Consider the following 17,513-nt stretch of genomic DNA (forward strand, 5'->3'; position numbering starts at 1 on the left):
TTTCAAATGTTTTCTTTAATTAGTAAAAGAATTTGTTGAAACAATTAAACGAAAATAGAATTTCAAAATAGCGCTAGAGAATTTCATCGGATCTAATGAAAATGGTTGAGGTTTCTGTAGAAATTTTCTCGTTTGGTCTAAATAAAAATATCATTTAATTAAATTATGTGATTACTTTCAAAAACAATATTCATTTTGCTTTATAGGATTTATTTTCGCAAGGTTTTGACAGATTTTTAAGCTTAAAATACGTCATATTTATTAAGATGAAAAAATCAGAAACAAAACGATCAATATTACGACAGAGAATTAAATGAAAGTAATTTGTTTTTCACTAAAAATGAACTACAATTAAAGATAAGAGAATAATAAAGTTTTTATGACAATTTCCGTATTTATATGTTATTAGAGAAATTTGATTAAATATTCACTTTATATTTAGAAGGAAAAAGCATAAATTTTAAGTCACTTAAATTATTCTATCCCTCGCCATAAATAAGATGAAATGCATCTTGTGTTATCATTAGTCCAATATCAGAGATCGCCCTCATGAAGTAATATTTCCATGATCGTGCAGGTTCTCGCACAGGCCATTATTAGAGATTACGCACTTATGATAACAACAATTTATATATAACTATTAGTGAGATCTTTGAGATGAGTATTTGCGTATTTATTTATCCATTAATGGACGCTTATGTTTATTTTCATAGTTGTTGCGTCATCATGTTTTGGCAAATCTATTCTCTTAAGGTGATTTTTCGGGGTTTGTAGTGCAGTGGATATAGGCGTTGAATCTCTACAGTTCCAAGTGGGCATTGTCTCAGGATAGCAGTTTCAATCCTACCAAAAGCTAGCTAAACCTTTAGTTGGCCACAACGTGTCGAGACAACAAATGTGGAAGGTATTAATTACTGAGGATACAGTTACGATACTCAGCATAATAATATAACAGGAGAACAGTCCGCAAATAAATGCATAAATAATCCATTTTTGTCTGCGTATTCCAGCTGATTTAAGACGAATCTTATGCGCTAAATCTCAATGGTTTTGCTCAATCGGGTCAAATTCTGAGCTATGTCGTTTTATTTTACATATTTGTTCACATGTACTCATATATGGAGTATTGACATTGAAAAACTTATGGTAAAATGCTATTCATTGGAAATGATTATTTTAATGACGAGAATAGGTTCCATTTACAATTGATTGCTCACTAACAAAGATAATCGGGTACCACTGGTATTTCGATAGCAATAACCCTACCTACGGTTATATCACTTTTCGTACTCCGCTATTGTTTTGACATTGTTTTCCCCTCCTATGTCTTATCTTTAACACTATTTCTTGTAGTACCAGATAGACAGTATATAAGTTTCAGTTTCCTTGATTTCAGTGGTTGGTTAGTATGTATAGATTGTTAGTTAGATTCTGCATTCGAGTATTTTCTTTAAGACGTCAGCTTTTCAATCTTCCTCATGATTGTAATTTTTCCTAGTTTTTTCAGTTTTTTTCGTAGGACTGTTCATAATGCTCCTTCAATTATTAGCGACTTTTAATTTTCCATATATCTTTTAATTTTATTTCAAGTTCCGCGTATTTTCTCCGTTTTTCCGCCTCTTTGAGCTTCACCCTGTTGTTTGCGAGAAAGGCAAAATCTATAATTTGACAATTCTTTTGTGTCTTGTAACATATTCTGACGCTAGATTAATTTATGCGCTTTTATTTTTATGGCATAAAGGAATTTGTGGTTTTGACTTTCTAGTATAGTCCCCGTTTCGTGTTGGTACTCTTTGTCTATACGGTCAAACTGAAGTTGCTTGCAGAATTCCCAGTATACTGCTTTCCCCACACAGTCGTTGGTGATTTATTCTTTTGTGACTAAGTTAATTCATTAGCTTATTATATGCTTCTTTGTTTCGTCTCTTTGTACGCAGTCTACATTTGTCAGTACCGATTCATTTTCTCTGGTATTGTGTCGTTTTCTCAGCATTCTATTGTTTTTCTTATGAGTCGTCCATGTAGCTGTTTTGTCTTTTTTCATGTTTCGTTATTATCTGCGATGATCATTTTGACGATGTCTCTTGCTTCAGTAATCAGTCTTCTCTGTTCTTAGGTATGTATTTTTCCAAGTCTTTTGTGTTTTTCACATAGTTTTCAATACTTTCCAATCATATTTCCCCTTTATCTTTTTTTTAGAGATGGTCAGTATTATTGTTTTGGTGTAGTGCATTGTGCATTTTTATCAGTGAGCTATTCCGCTGATCGAGATGTTCTTTTTTGGTCTAGCTTATGAATGGTCTGGAGTATCTTAGTATTTTTTTTATTCCTTTATCTAAACTTTTACCACAGTTTTGTTTCTAAGAGTGTCTGTATTATTATTATTATTATTATTATCATTGTTGTTGTTGTTGTTATTGTTGTTGTTGTTGTTGTTGTTGTTGTTGTTGTATTGTTGTTATGTGCTCACTAATAGTTTTCACACAAACCATCACCAAAGACTTCTCTGAGAACAACCTGTGTTGTTACCCGGAGTATAAGTAACAACCAGTCCTCCTAAGTTTCCAGTACTCCTACCTCTTCGATAAACTTGGCAAAAGTCGTTTACCATTCATTTCACGCTAGCAGCGATCATTGTTCTTCATTGGAATTTGGGTGGCATTAAGCATCTCAACAATGCCAGTCCCATTCGAACGCATCCAATGGGGGTAAGTGCTTTATTTTCGTGATTTTTCTATCCCCTTGGATCCTCCTCGTCTATTTGAAGTGGTGTCAGTTTATCCCGATAGTATATTTTGGGGGAAGGGGTAACTTACAATAATACAGTTTCAGCTTTTTTGGCGGCATGTGGTGTTTCGTTGTGTTTTACTTTTATTGCAGTTTCTAGTTTATATACGACCGGATTGTGTCTATAGCTCATTTTTATTTGTTTCCGCATTCAAGAGTTTCCATTGATATTTCAGCCGTTTTTATTATTTTTATCCGTTGTATTTCAATGACTTTCTCCTGTGTTGAGAAGCTACCATGTCCTATTTCAAACATCAACAGTAGTCCTCAAGAAATTGCACATCCCATCGACCTTGGTAGCGTTCTTCCATGACATGATTATCCTGGTGGAAATGTTCCTCACTGAAGTCACCACAGTTCTGAGAGAAATAGTCTAAGTTAGATCGTAGAAAGTGCATTTTGACTGAAATACGAGCCCCTATTTTTGTATAGCTCTTCAAAAGTTCATCCGCTTCTTTCTTGTATTTTGCACTTCGGTTATTTCCTAAAATGTTTCTCATCACTGACTTAAGTGACCACCAAACATACAACTCAATGCATCGTCAAACATTGAGTCCTTCATGAGTTCCTTCATGTGAGGTCCATCAAATATGTCAGCCTTAAGCTTTTCCAGATTCATCCGAGGAAACTTCTTCTGAAAAAAAGTAAATCCCATGCCGTCCTTGTCCATTGCCTTCACAAAGTTCTTCATTAGTCCCACTTCCATATGTAAAGGTGGGAATAAGACTTTGTTTGGTTCAACAAGAGAACGAGCCTGAACATTGTGTGAACCAGGTTCATAATTTTCTTTCATTGTTTAGGTGGCCATTCTTGTCTGACAAAATGTTGATCACCAGACCGACTATCCCACAAACACAAAAAGCATGTATATTGTGTGTACCCACCCTGTAGTCTCAAAACCAATCCAACTACCTTAAGATCTCCACAGTTCAACCAACACTGGTCATTCTAGTTCGGAGAAGACAGTAGCTTATCCATGTTGTCATAAGTTTCTCTCATTTGAACCGAATGGCCGATTGGAATTGAAGAGTATTTATTTCTGTTGTGAAGGAGGACAGCCTTGAGACCTTTGTTGGAAGAGTCGATGAACAGTCTCCATTCAGTAGCAACATAATGCAGCCCCATTGATTGAATCAACCTGTAATGTTGTTGCAGTAAACAAGTGACGAGTCCTTCTGGTTGTGAAGACTGTCTAGATTCTCATTCACTCTCTCAGTAGCAAAAGAATGTTGTCTAAGATGGTTGCAAATTTTCTCACGAAGACGAGAATCCAGAAGCTATGCTGATTCCTTTGATGGGTTTAAATCTCGTCTCTAGTCGTTAAGATCTGCTTATGTTAGAGGCACTGGTCGGTCATTCTCTTCTAGGATGTATTCTCCACCCTCTGCCCTAACTAGTGCGTTATCAGATTCCGATTCAGAGCTAGATTCCATTGCAACATCTGGCTCGGAAACGGACATGCATGGACCATCAGGGACTAGTCGTATGAGAGACGGAACATTGGGATACTGGATACAATGCTTGTTCTTGCGGTTGACTCCTTTAAGATTAGTCATGCAGAAATAGAAGTTTGACACATGGTCTATACCATCTCCCCAAACCATTGGAACAGCGAATGGTATACTCTTCTTTTTTTATTTCTCTAATCACGCAAGTTCTCGACACATGTTTTGCAGTTAACATGGGATGTTAAAGCTCCAAAGCCTTATGCCTTCACAGAATCAGTTATATTTGCTAGTCGACGAGGAAGAATCGCATTATCATATATGTAGCAGAACTTATCAGGATGGTTTGTGCTATTGCGCTCCACTTTCTGTCAATATGAGATGCGTGTCCAAAATAGAAACACAAGAAGCACAGACTCTTGTAAAAAGCACAGATCCTTATAAAATCAGTCACTTTTCTAAACCAGTTCCAGTTTCATTGTTGTCAATACAGCTTCTGTTTGAGTTTCGGTTTCAGCTTCCTGAAAGTAAACAAAACATCATTAGGTTTCAGTATCAGTTTCGGGGTGCTAAAGTATGATTTTTATGCAACGAAAAATAAGAATAGGCTATACCTGCAACCTCGTTTTCCGTATACTAAGTACTATACAAGGCCCAAAAGTCTCACTGTTTTTCCAGGAACTCTTGACATTGCCAGCTGTGTGAATGGGAGCATTATCCTGCATGAAGATGGGATTATCATCCAAATTCCGACTAGAATAAGGTAGAAAATGCTCAGTAAAAATTAATTTCAAGTGAACTATAGACCCTTGACCATTGGTACTAATAATACCCCCACACCACAACTGAACCGCCCCATCTTGCAGCGTTGAAACTGAGCAGCTAGGATAAAATTCTTCGTCTTTCCTCCGACGGACGTACTGTCTATCATCACTACCTAGCCTATTGAACTTGCTTCGTCGCTAAAAAGCACTTTTGACCAATATGAAGAGTCATGATCTTCATTGCATCTGACGAAGTCCATACGACGCTTCTGTTCTTTACAGAAATCATTGGCTTGCGTTTTACAACATATCCTTGCAAATTAAGTTCTTTTAATCTGTTCTTAACAGTAGAAAGAGGGCACTTTTTAACAAGATTGCATTGTTGTTGGATTTGGGGTGCCGTTTCAAATCTGTTTCTTAGGCTGCGGATCTAAATAGCATTGTCTTCTCTGTTATAAGTAACTCTAGTAGGACGAGATTTAGGGCATCACGAACACTGCCGGTGTTTTGGTGCTTTTGCACAGTCTTTCGTGCCGTGCATTTCAATCTACGGCCGATTTTTCGATTGGATAAACCAGAAAGGAAGGTGGAGATTAATAAGCTCCTGACGATCACTAAAAGAAATTCGTGGTATATGGACTAAATATTACGTTGTATAACCTGGAACAACAACAATCACGATTAGAGATGCTTTATTGCCTGTTGGTGGATATTTTAACTAATTAAGGGGCGATAATTTAAGCTGGTTTTAAGCGAATTTGTTGTTGCGGACTTTCTTTTTGCCTCCTTAATTTGAAGTTATTTTTTTCATTGATATAAACACTAGAATATTTCAATTAAAAGTCAAATATGAACAGGTAAAATTATAGGGGAATAAAAGGCGAATCAAATGAGGTATAGGTTGTTTAAACAGTTACATTAAATTTAGCTTAAATTTACAGTTTTGAAAAAATTACAAGTGTGGACTTTCTTTTTGTCGGAATTATATATATATATTCGCTACAATATAATAATCTATAAAACATTAAATCTATAATAATAAATACAGTACTTTGGGGTAATTGCGCAAAATCCAAGGGTAATTGCGCCAACTAAATATAAAGTGCTCTTTATATGCGTGGTTTCTAAAAGTGCTCTTTTGTGGGTGTGTACACAAGTCATATGAAAATGAAGTTTAACTAGCATTAAACTTGTTATTGACTATTTAAGAATTAGAAACGTTATTGGTTTTTTTTGCTCATATATTTGTTATCTATTCTTTATAACATATATTTTGGTTTTATTTTCCTCAACAAGAATAAACAAACTGATCAATTTACTTCTCTTTTTATTTTTGCAGTATTACCACCGCAAAAATTATTCGTATTTTTTTTGCTTTTAACTTCGAATTATTATTGATATACATGCTTTAGAAAAAATGCATTTAAATTGCTAAATCTGTGCATATTTTCTTCATAGATTCTTTTGGAAACTGCTTAGAAAATGAGCACCTATTTTACAACCGATATTTTTAAACGGGACAGTTCTAACAAAATAATTTTCTAAATGCGTATCATGTAATGAAATATTTTTAAAAATCTTTGGTTTTTATATATATTTAAAGTATGAAAAGTGATTTCTCATTGATCATGCGAATCAAAGAGCGCTTTTAGAAAGGTATTTCTATTGAAAAACCAGATTTTCCGTTTTTTGAATTTTAAAGATTCCTAACGAATTTCATTAAAGGGCGGATGAAAAGAATTTGTATTATTTGTTGCAGGAATTTTCGCTTCCGTGATTATTTGATCTGTTAACCTTTTTTTTCTCTTTTATTTACTTTTCAAAGTCGTTTTTCTACTATGGTGGAAAGATATCAACCTGCTTGAATGAACGAAATAAAAAATAACAGGAGAAAAAATGTTCTGACTGTTTCTTGATTCGTCTGATGATGTTTATCAAACCTATTCACTCGTTTTTTGTTTTTCTAAAGATTTCCACTCCTGGCTATATTTAATCCTGAAGTGATGCTTGAATATATTCAGTGAAAACTTTTATACATATAATCTCTATTTATTCTTTTTTTTAATCTACTTCGTTTACTAAATCTTATTCGTTGAGCGATGCACCGCGCACCTGTCAAATAATCAATACATATTAAAAATAAAACAGATTTAATAATGCTTCAAACTTTTCAGATAAGATAATAAAAGCTTACCTTATATTTCTATAATTACTTTAGTAAAATAACAGAACTGTAAATTTAACATATATTTTTAATATGTACAGTGTGGTGCGATAAATATGATATTGTTCTGTTTCCGGTTTTCTTTTTCTGTTGCCGACAATGCACTTGTTGGCCAGTTATCTTTTTTTTTTTTTTTACACAGTGATCACCACTTATCAAGGCCCGGAAGCCACTCAGGGATAAGGGTTATTGCAAGTACATTACGTTAGTGTGGAGATTTGATGAAGAGTTTAATTAAGAGGGCGGTTCATTAGGAATTTGTTAACATTGGACTTGAAGACACCCAAGTTGTAGTCCAGAGGGAAGCAGGCAGACGGAACAGAGTTCCACAGGCGTGCAGTTCTAAGAAAGAAGCTTTGTTCATGGAATCCGCGTTTTGATTTCCTTAATGTAGGCACATATTCCATGCCCATGGCGATCTTGGGTGTCAGATTTAGCTGTTAAATTGGAGTATCCGTTAATTATGAACTCATCTAGGGAAGTGGTCGGACCTATTCCAGTTTAACTGAGAAATAATATGTCCGGTTTCGTCTCCTGTAATTGGGTTTCAACCTCTGGAAGGTTGGAACGTAGACCCCTGATGTTGGAGAAGGAGACCTGGTAGTAGGGGTCTACGTCGGAAGATGGGGTTCTAGGTTTAATCGAGTTTTTATTCTGGAGATATTTCATGTTGAGGTTTTGGGATTTGTGGAATAGGTCGGCATACTTGGTTAGAGCAGTACAGAGAGGGAAAGTAAGAGAGAAAAAGACAGGAAAATTTTTGTTTGTAGCACACGAAAAGATAAAGCCGTAACAATTACCCACCAGAGACTAATGCATGGTCCAGATCCACTCACCAAATGGCAATACAGCAGTCACAGTACTTTGCGCTGCTGATAGGACAGCCTCCTTAGTGGTTAATCCAAGGTTCGGGTCCCTGACTATCAGGCGGATAACGTCAGCCCAGACAAACGTTTACCTCCAGCACCCTTACTAGTGACATGGCCACAAGGACAGACAGAGAGAGAAAAATTTCCGACATCTCAGACTACTGGTCACCAAGTACTACCGACCTTTAAGCAGCTTTTTCTTCACCCTTTGTCAGAAGAATCACTCATTGAATGAGGACTGAATGACAAAATAGGAGAAGCGAGAGTTACTGGAGCTGCCGATAACACATCCACTGTATTATCTACTCTCCATTTAAAAAAAGGGGGAGGAGGGGAATGGGGACAAGTGACATATTTATATCTAAGTTATAAGTCCGGAACGAATCCCAAGTGCGATAGACACCTTTTATCAAGTCTGAAAGTGACACGATGTTCAAGGAGCGAGATCGGTGACGCCCCACTGTACATTCAAGTTCTGACAACAAGACCATTGCCAGCACCTTCAAAATGTTAATCCGGACGGTTCAATGCTTGAGGATACAGCTCAACACATCGGACGACCCTTTGCGGCCACGGTTAGTGTATGTGGTGTTGTTTACTAAGGTCACAGTTCTCTCATAGCACTCATCCAGTAGAAGTCTGGTTGGTACCTGCTTTCCTGAATTTTTACATCCTCACTAACCTTTTGTCTACTGGCAGTTGATGCCGACTCCATGATTGTTTATTCAATTTCACTTTGTTGTTGTTCCATGTGGTGTTCTTTGTTTCTTTCAGATTTACTTCCGTTGCTGTTTTAAAGTGGTTAGATGGTTCTTGTAGTTCATGTGTATTAGTCTGCGCGTTCAAGGATATTCCTTAATATTTCAGTTGTTTTCATTATCGCGATTTGTTGTATCTCCTCAGCCATCCCCCCTAGTTCCAATTTCTCTTATTCTTTTTTTTTCTCGGGAAGTTTTCGGAATTGTTTCTAGTGCACCTATCATTATTTGTCTTATTTTATCTTTTTTAATTCTCCATATGTCTTTCAGGATTTTATGGTTCTCGCTTTCAAGTATTTCTCTTGGTTTTTGTCTGTATCTTTAATCGGGTATTCAAGATGCAGTTGCTTGCATAATTCCCAGTGTACTGCTTTCACCATTTGGTTATATCCATTCTTATATTCATTTGGGGCTAGTTTTCTGCATTCGATTATTATATAGTTTGTCGTCTCGTTCCGATGTCCACAGAGTCTGCATTTGCTGTTCTATTTTGTCCTGTTTTATTTGCTTTGATATAGTCGGTTCTAATCGCATTATCTTGTGCGGATGTTATTAATGATTCAGATTATCTGTTTAGGTATTATTTTCACAGACATGTCGTTCGTGAGTTTCATTTTTTTGTCATCATTATGAATCCACCGTAAAGCTGTTTTTCTTCTCATTTTTCTTTACTCGCTTATTTCTTGCATTTCTGCTTTCTGTTTTTTTAATTGCTATAGTGTCTCTTGCTATCATTATTATTATTATTATTATTATTATTATTATTGTTATTATTGTTATTATTATTATTATTATTATTATTATTATTATTGTTATTATTATTATTATTATTATTATTATTGTTATTATTATTATTGTTGTTATTATTATTATTGTTATTATTATTATTATTATTATTATTGTTATTATTATTATTATTATTATTATTATTATTGTTATTATTGTTATTGTTATAATTATTATTGTTGTTATCATCATCATCATCATCATCATCATCATTATTATTATTATTATTATTGTTATCATCATCATCATCATCATCATCATCATCATCATCACCACCACCATCATCATCATCATCATTATCATTATTATTATCATCATCATCATCATCATCGTCGTCGTCGTCGTCGTCGTCATCATCATCATCATCATCATCATCATCATTATTATTATTATTATTATTATTATTATTATTATTATTATTATTGACTTACAAGGAGCTTTCACAGAGGCCATCAAAGATCTCTCCTTGTGGTGTCTCTGGTAGCTGTGTGACAACAAGTCTCCCCAGATTTCCAGTACTCTCACCCTTTTTTGATAATATTTGCAAATAAATTTGCATTATCGCAACAGCTGCTTGCCATTGATTTCTCGTTGACAGCGGCTATTAGTCTTTATTGGAATTTGAGTGGCAATAAGTTTCCCGAACGTCCCAGTTCTCTTCGCCCTAACCCAGCGGAGATCTGGTCAGTGCTCTCTCCTCGGAATTGCCTTCCTCCTTGACTCTACTTAGCTGTTTGGTCTCAGTTTTTAGGTGGGAAAGGTTCAGTTATGTGGTAATGGGGGAGTAGAAAACTTATAGATATACGAATTCGATGTTCTTGGTTCTGTGTGGCGTTTCATGTTTTGCCTCTGCAGCAGTTTTCTGGTCAGCGCTTGTTGCTCATGTATGTTAGTCTCCACATTCAAGGGTTTTCTAATATTTCAGCTGTTTTTATTAGTGTTGTTCGTTATATTTTTTCAGTTATTCCTCTGATTCCAATTTCTCCCATTTTTTTTTTTTAAGTTTTTCGGGATTGTTCCTAGTGCTCCTACTATTATAGGTATTATTTTGATTTTCTTCATCTTCCATATCCCTTTCAGCTCTCTGACTAGCTCTGTGTATTTGCTCCGTTTCTCATTTTCTTTGATATTCACATTGTGGTCGACTGGAACAGCAAAGTCTATGATTTGACAGGATTTTTCTTTCTTGTTAATTATTAGGATATCCAGTCTTCTTGCCTGTATGGGTTTATCAGTTTGATATGTCTTTGCCCCATAGGACTTTGTGATTCTCGTTTTCAAGTACTGCTGCCAGCTTATGTTTGTACCACTTATCTGTGCATTCGAGATGCAGTTGTTTGCATAATTCCCAGTGTACTATCCTTCCAACTGGGCCGTGCCTGTTTTTTTATTCCTTTTGGGCCAGTTTTCTGCATCCCCTTACTATATGGTTTGTTTCGTCTCTTTAACCACAGAGTTTGCATACTGACCAGGGGTTCTCACACGAGGAATCACCAGAGGTTTCTCATTAACAACAACAGTTAATGCTCTTTTGGAGTTTGAATCACAAGTTCCCCGCAGATGTCCAGTATTGTCCATCTCTTTTTGATAAACCTTGCAAATAAATGTGCATCATTGCAATACTCCATTGCTGTTGACTTCTTGCTGCAAATGACCATTGGTTATCACTGGAATTAAAGTAGCAGTAACCTTCCCCAATGTCTCATTTCCCATTCACATTACGCCATTGAATTTTAATTAGTGCTTTGCTGTGGGGTCCAGGTGAAAATTATTACACTTACATTTACAGAATCTGCATTTGCTCTTTTCTGTTTTCTTGTTGGGATTTACTTTGATGCAGTTAGTTCTAATCGCGTTATCTTGCACGGCTCTTATTAATGATTCAGTTTCTCTTTTTAAATATCATTTTTGTAGCCATGTCCAAGTGTTTTCATAAGGTTCATCTTTTGCTATCCTTATGAATTGTTCGTTTAGCTGTTTCTCTTCCCGGATTTTTATTCTCGCCTTATTCTTTTTTTTTCTGTTTTGTGTCTTGCTAATTTGTTCAGTATCTCTTGCTGCAGTAAGTCTTCTTCTTGTATTCTACGTTATGTATGTTTCTAATTTTTTTTTGTATCATTCATAATGATTTCCAGACAAGGCAATCATCTTCTCCGGTCTTTCCTTTCACATGGATTCGGACAGCATCATTATTTGAGTAAAGGCATGAGTCTACTGCTCTTCAGGTCGAGATTCCTCGGTCTTATTTTGTTCCACTTATGAACGGTCTAGAATATCTCAATAGTTATACTGTCCATGTGTGTATGCCTTTAATTAGGTTGCTACTGTATAGGTTAAATTCTGGGGGTTTCTTGTTGATATTCCTTCCCAAGTTTCTCTGTTGCTTTCATAGGGTGCATCCAAACCTCCCAATTATTCTTAGGTATCACTGATAACCTTTTTGCCATCATCTTCGCTTGTTTTGGTAGTTCCATATATCTCGTTGTCACCAGTTTTCCCCCTCTTGTAACCAACAGTACGCACTTTCCTATACCGAATTTAGTATGGATATTCTGGTTGAAGTGGTTAATGTTATTTTAGCGTCTTTAGTTTCTTTTTGTCAGTTGCAAAAAGTCACAGATAGTCCATGTATATTATGTGGTCCATTCTTTCATCTGCATTAGTGTAATTGTATCTGACTAGGAAATTTCTGAGTATATTAAAAGGCATCATGGTTATGATACAAAGTAGTGATGATAAGGAGTTTTCATTGGAAGATACTTATTTGTATTTTAATAAAAAGTTATGTATTATTACGTCAGCTGTAAGTTAAGATATCTATGTTCTCATTGCATTTTCTACCCAGTTGATAATCTGGTCTGGTATTTTGTACATTCTCAGGCATTCTATTATCCATGTTTTAGAGAGCCTTTTGTATGCTTTGTTATCGTCGATCTTTCTTATTACGTTTTATTTCTTCCGGATCTTTTGGTCATGTCTTTGTCTTTGTCATTTTCGGCATCCTTTCTATTGTTCACGAAGTAGCTCAAAATTTGGACTAACAGAAAGGTATGCATCGTGAACAAGTCTAGGAAACTAATGACTATGAACAATCGATGAAACTGTCCGATTTTACATGAGAAAGAGTAAAGGGGAATAGTAAGTATAGAAGATTGTGGTAAAGTTAAAACAAATAATCGTAAAAATACATATTTCACAGCAGAGAAAAGCTGAATACATTAACCAGTGATACCGTCAAAATAAACAACACAAAAAAAACAGCGTAAACAGAAACAGAAATCGAAGAAATAAAGAATGAAAAATACAAACAAAAACTGCTACAAGGCCAATTCATAAGAGTATCGAGTGAGGAGAACGGCAAAAACACATGGGTATGCCTACGAAAATGACATTTGAACAGAGAAACAGAACCGCCACTAACAGCTGCGCGCAAAAATGAGATTAAAACTATCAAAGCTAATATAAATAAAACCTAGAAAAACAGGAAATGCAAACTCTGAACAAATAGACAAGACAGTAAATCACATTATTCGTGAATGCTGCAAACTAATCCCAAAAGAATATACCAATAAATACGATTGCTTGTGGAGGAAAGTACACTGGGAACTATGCAACAGACTGCATTTTGAACTTGGACACAATCGTAATGAAACCGGAAATAGTATGTGATAGCGAAAATCACACAATCATCTAAGACGCGGACGCAAGAAACGGATCAACTTATACGGGAAAAGGGTCGGATGTTATAATAGTTAACAAACGGAAAGAAAAACCGTGGCACATCATACAGTTTGCTGTCACACCAGACAACAGGGTGTGTAATAATAAGACAGAAAAACTAAAAAAAAAACTGAGAATTGGAGTGGAATAACGTCAATATCATATCAGTAATCGTAGGAACAGTATGAACAGTCCCGAAAAACCTGGATATATGAATGGAAGAAAGTGAAATCAATAGAAATACTGGAACCATACAACGGGCAGCCATGATTAAATATTTAGGAAAATCCACGACTGCATAAACTTACCCAGATAAACTGCGAAGGCTAATCTTATGTAGAGAGTCTATAGTAAGTAGATTTGTTTTATTTGAAGAGAAATCGTTCATATATTTATTTATCAATTCTGAATTATAAGATTAATATAGTTACTTATATATTGTTTTTATGCTACGGTAAAGTTCCGTCCGTGACATCCCCCAAGTTTATAAGCTAGCATGTTTAATTTTGATTTAAGGATTTTACAGTTACATCCGTCAAATCCACAAAATATGCAAGCTACCAGGTGTTTTTACAGTTTACTTAATGCTACGTATGTGGCACAAACCTCAAACATTATATAACTCAGTTTTTTTTGTTTGTTTTTTTTTTTTTCATTACAATAAGATCACATCTGCGGAGTCCACAAAATACGTAATTTATATGATTTATTGTTAATTGATTTGTATTTATTTTTCAGTTACAATAAGGTCACATCCGTGACAGCCGTATAACGTATAAGTTGTCATACTTAATAAATTTCATAATTTAATATTTGTACAGTTACCGTGATTTACATCAAATATACGCTTAACCGAATATATCGCAGCGGTTAAGTGTAAATTTGATGTAAATCACGGTAACTGTACAAATATTAAATTATGAAATTTATTAAGTATGACAACTTATACGTTATACGGATGTCATGGATGTGACCTTACGCCAAACATATCCACAAACCACCCGATTTAATATTACTTTTTTGTATTTTCCAGTTACAGTAAGGCCACGTCCGTGACATCCACAAAATTCACAAGCTACCGTGCCAAGAGGATCTCCTCTACAGCTATCTGATCCACAGCCGATTGACAGCCATGGATCCAGCTATATCGCCGTGAAAATGTGGCATAGCTGAAAAGCATTTTTATTTGTAACCACCGCAACGCCATCGAAAGACGATGAAGGGCACAATAGTAAATAAACACGAGAAATGTGAATTTATGACTTTTTTTTAATTATTTGCTGTTTAAACTTCATTTTCATCAAATTTGGACACATGAAACAATTTCTTGCAATTTTAATAACCCTTTAGAACGGAGACTGAAACAAGGAAAGAATATAAAATATTGAAGATTGGAAATAATTGACTGAACATTCCACGAATGGGGATATTTTATACCGAATCATGTGTATCATACGTTAATTCGTAATGTACATCCATTATAATATATTGTTTACCTTCGGGCTTTTATCTCTATGTGTCATCAATTCGTTAATGGATAAAATATAACGTAAATTGGCAACACATATTAAGAAGGCTGCAGGAAGTACATAATATCAATTTTGATAAAGAAAATAATCTAAAGAAAAGCAATTTAAATGTAAATAATTAATATTCTCATTCGATAAATCCAAACAAATATTGTGCGTCCGTCTTGAAATATGGACACATACACATACGTGTTATGTATTTCTTAATGCTCAGTATAAAATTATCCTGAAGAAAATCAAATTTAATGATCTCATAATAACTAATATTTATATCTATTTGATAGTGTTATAATTGGACGTAATTATTTATTAAAACTTTTATGTTAATGGTATTTTAACATTATCTCTCGCTCTCTCTCTCTCTCTCTCTCTTTATATATATATATATATATATATATATATATATATATATATATATATATACACGCAATAAAGCAAAATGAAGGATGGTCTTGTTCTGTCAAGAAGTGACGATCATTATATATATATATATATATATATATATATATATATATATATATATATATATATATATATATAATGATGAGAGTCGGCTGAAGAGAGCCGGAGGCGGACATTAAGAGCAGTCCTCAACTACCGGGCTTGAAACCGTCGGTACCGACTACCGATGTAAATTCCTGTATATATTATACAAAAAAATATATTGCTCTTATTTCGAGAAAGGTTTTTCCCTAATAATAGAGCACTGTATGGGATTTCTTTTACTACAAAAAGTACAAGTATATATATATATATATATATATATATATATATATATATATATATATAAACACCACATTTTCAATAAAAACGACGGAGTTTTACATTTTTTTTCTTGTATTTACCTCGACTCTGCAGGCTAGCTTTTGCGTTACTGTGGTTTTAATTCGGTGAGTATGAATCCAAGCCTTATTTTTGATCCATCTGAAGCGTTTTCGATTTCCAGGAATTAGTTGATATGTAAGTTGGTGTTTTGTGTTTTTGTCTGTTTGTTTGTTTGTCTTTTTTTCAAAATTGCTGTTATTATGCATAGCATTATATTATTTCGGTGTGGACTTTTAATATGAAAAAATAAAGTGTAATATAAACTGCCCTGTATTTATTTACTTGCTTCTATTAATTTGCAGCTTGCAGAGTCGTGCAATAAAATTTATATTAACAAATCAGGGAACTCCGTCGTCTTTAATAATGTGCAGTCAAAATTAACACATTATTATTATTATTATTATTATTATTATTATTATTATTATTTATTATTATTATTATTATTATTATTATTATTATTATTATTATTATTTATTCATTCATTCTCTAGGAGTTTTTGCACAGGCCATCATCAAGGAATTCTCTTTGCAAACAACTTGTGGTATTCTCTACAGTCTGAGTGACAACAAGTTTCCCCAGATTTCCAGTGCTCGCCATTTCTTTCGAATTTGCGTTTATTATTATTATTATTATTATTATTATTATTATTATTATTATTATTATTATTATTATTATTATTATTATTTATTCATTCATTCTCTAGGAGTTTTTGCACAGGCCATCATCAAGGAATTCTCTTTGCAAACAACTTGTGGTATTCTCTACAGTCTGAGTGACAACAAGTTTCCCCAGATTTCCAGTGCTCGCCATTTCTTTCGAATTTGCGTTTATTATTATTATTATTATTATTATTATTATTATTATCATCATCATTATTATCATTATTATTATTATTATTATTATTATTATTATCATCATCATCATTATTATTATTATTATTATTATTATTATTATTATTATTATTAAACTTTGCTAATCGACGTTTGTTTTCATTCGGCTTTTTTCATATATATTCTACTCATAATATTACATGTAAAATATTCCTAATTAGATATTTAAAATCATTCATGAAATTGTCTATTTTTCATTACGTTTTTGGATCTAGCTTACTTCATTGAACCCAGCTTTTGTGTCATACTGCATTTATAATTATCCCTCTGCAGCTCTCCTCCATTTGCTTATTAACAATCAATAATGAAACCATTGTCCTTCCACTTCACTTTATTTTTATATTGGTAAACAGAGACAATGATGATATCTAGACTACTGTAAAAATCTGTTAGTTTTTCTATCTTTTCCGCAGAAAGTTCTTGCGGTTTATTAACTTTTAAATTCAGATGAACTTATCTCATTTCAAAGGAATATTTATTGATTGAAATAAGCACCATCAGAACCAACCAACTTTTGCCAACGCAAAACAAGTGTATTTATGCATGTAACGTAAGCATCTTGCTTTCTGCTAGCAATGGAATCACCGAGGGCGTTTTCAATATCGCTTAGGTTCTCAGCATCTCAGAGGCAATTTTATCGGGGAGGTCATTTGTGAATATCAGGAACAATAGAGGTCCAAGGATAGACCCCTGGAGCACTCCCGCATTTATATCATATTGTTTAGATGTACGACCGTCGAGGACAACCTGGATTTTTCTCTTATCTAAGAAGGATTTAATTATGTTAAGTATTACCAGTGATACCGTAAGATCTAATCTTCCTGAGTAGATCTTCATGCCATACCCTGTCAAAAGCCTTAGATATATCTAGAGCTACCGCTCTGCCCTCATCCGCTTTGTCCAGTGAATGGTATAT

At 34.2% G+C, this 17,513-nt stretch overlaps 1 protein-coding gene across 3 annotated transcripts in view; it reads left to right on the top strand.

The window, feature by feature from the left end:
• Nucleotides 1-15,297, top strand: part of LOC145254595 (orexin receptor type 2-like) — a 774,875-nt gene extending 759,578 nt beyond the window's left edge. For 2 of the 3 annotated variants that reach the window (XM_080113217.1, XM_080113211.1), the window contains one exon: nt 14,387-15,297. In XM_080113217.1, coding sequence (XP_079969343.1) covers nt 14,387-14,409 — 23 coding nt within the window. In that variant the 3' untranslated portion in view covers nt 14,410-15,297. The remainder of the gene's footprint in view (nt 1-14,386) is intronic. The other variant, XM_080113206.1, reaches the window with a different exon arrangement.
• The last annotated feature ends 2,216 nt before the right edge of the window (nt 15,298-17,513 follow it).

The sequence above is a fragment of the Euprymna scolopes genome, chromosome 3 (genome assembly GCF_053919585.1).
Source record: "Euprymna scolopes isolate OS-2025 chromosome 3, ASM5391958v1, whole genome shotgun sequence".
NCBI classification, from domain to species: Eukaryota; Metazoa; Mollusca; class Cephalopoda; order Sepiida; family Sepiolidae; genus Euprymna; species Euprymna scolopes.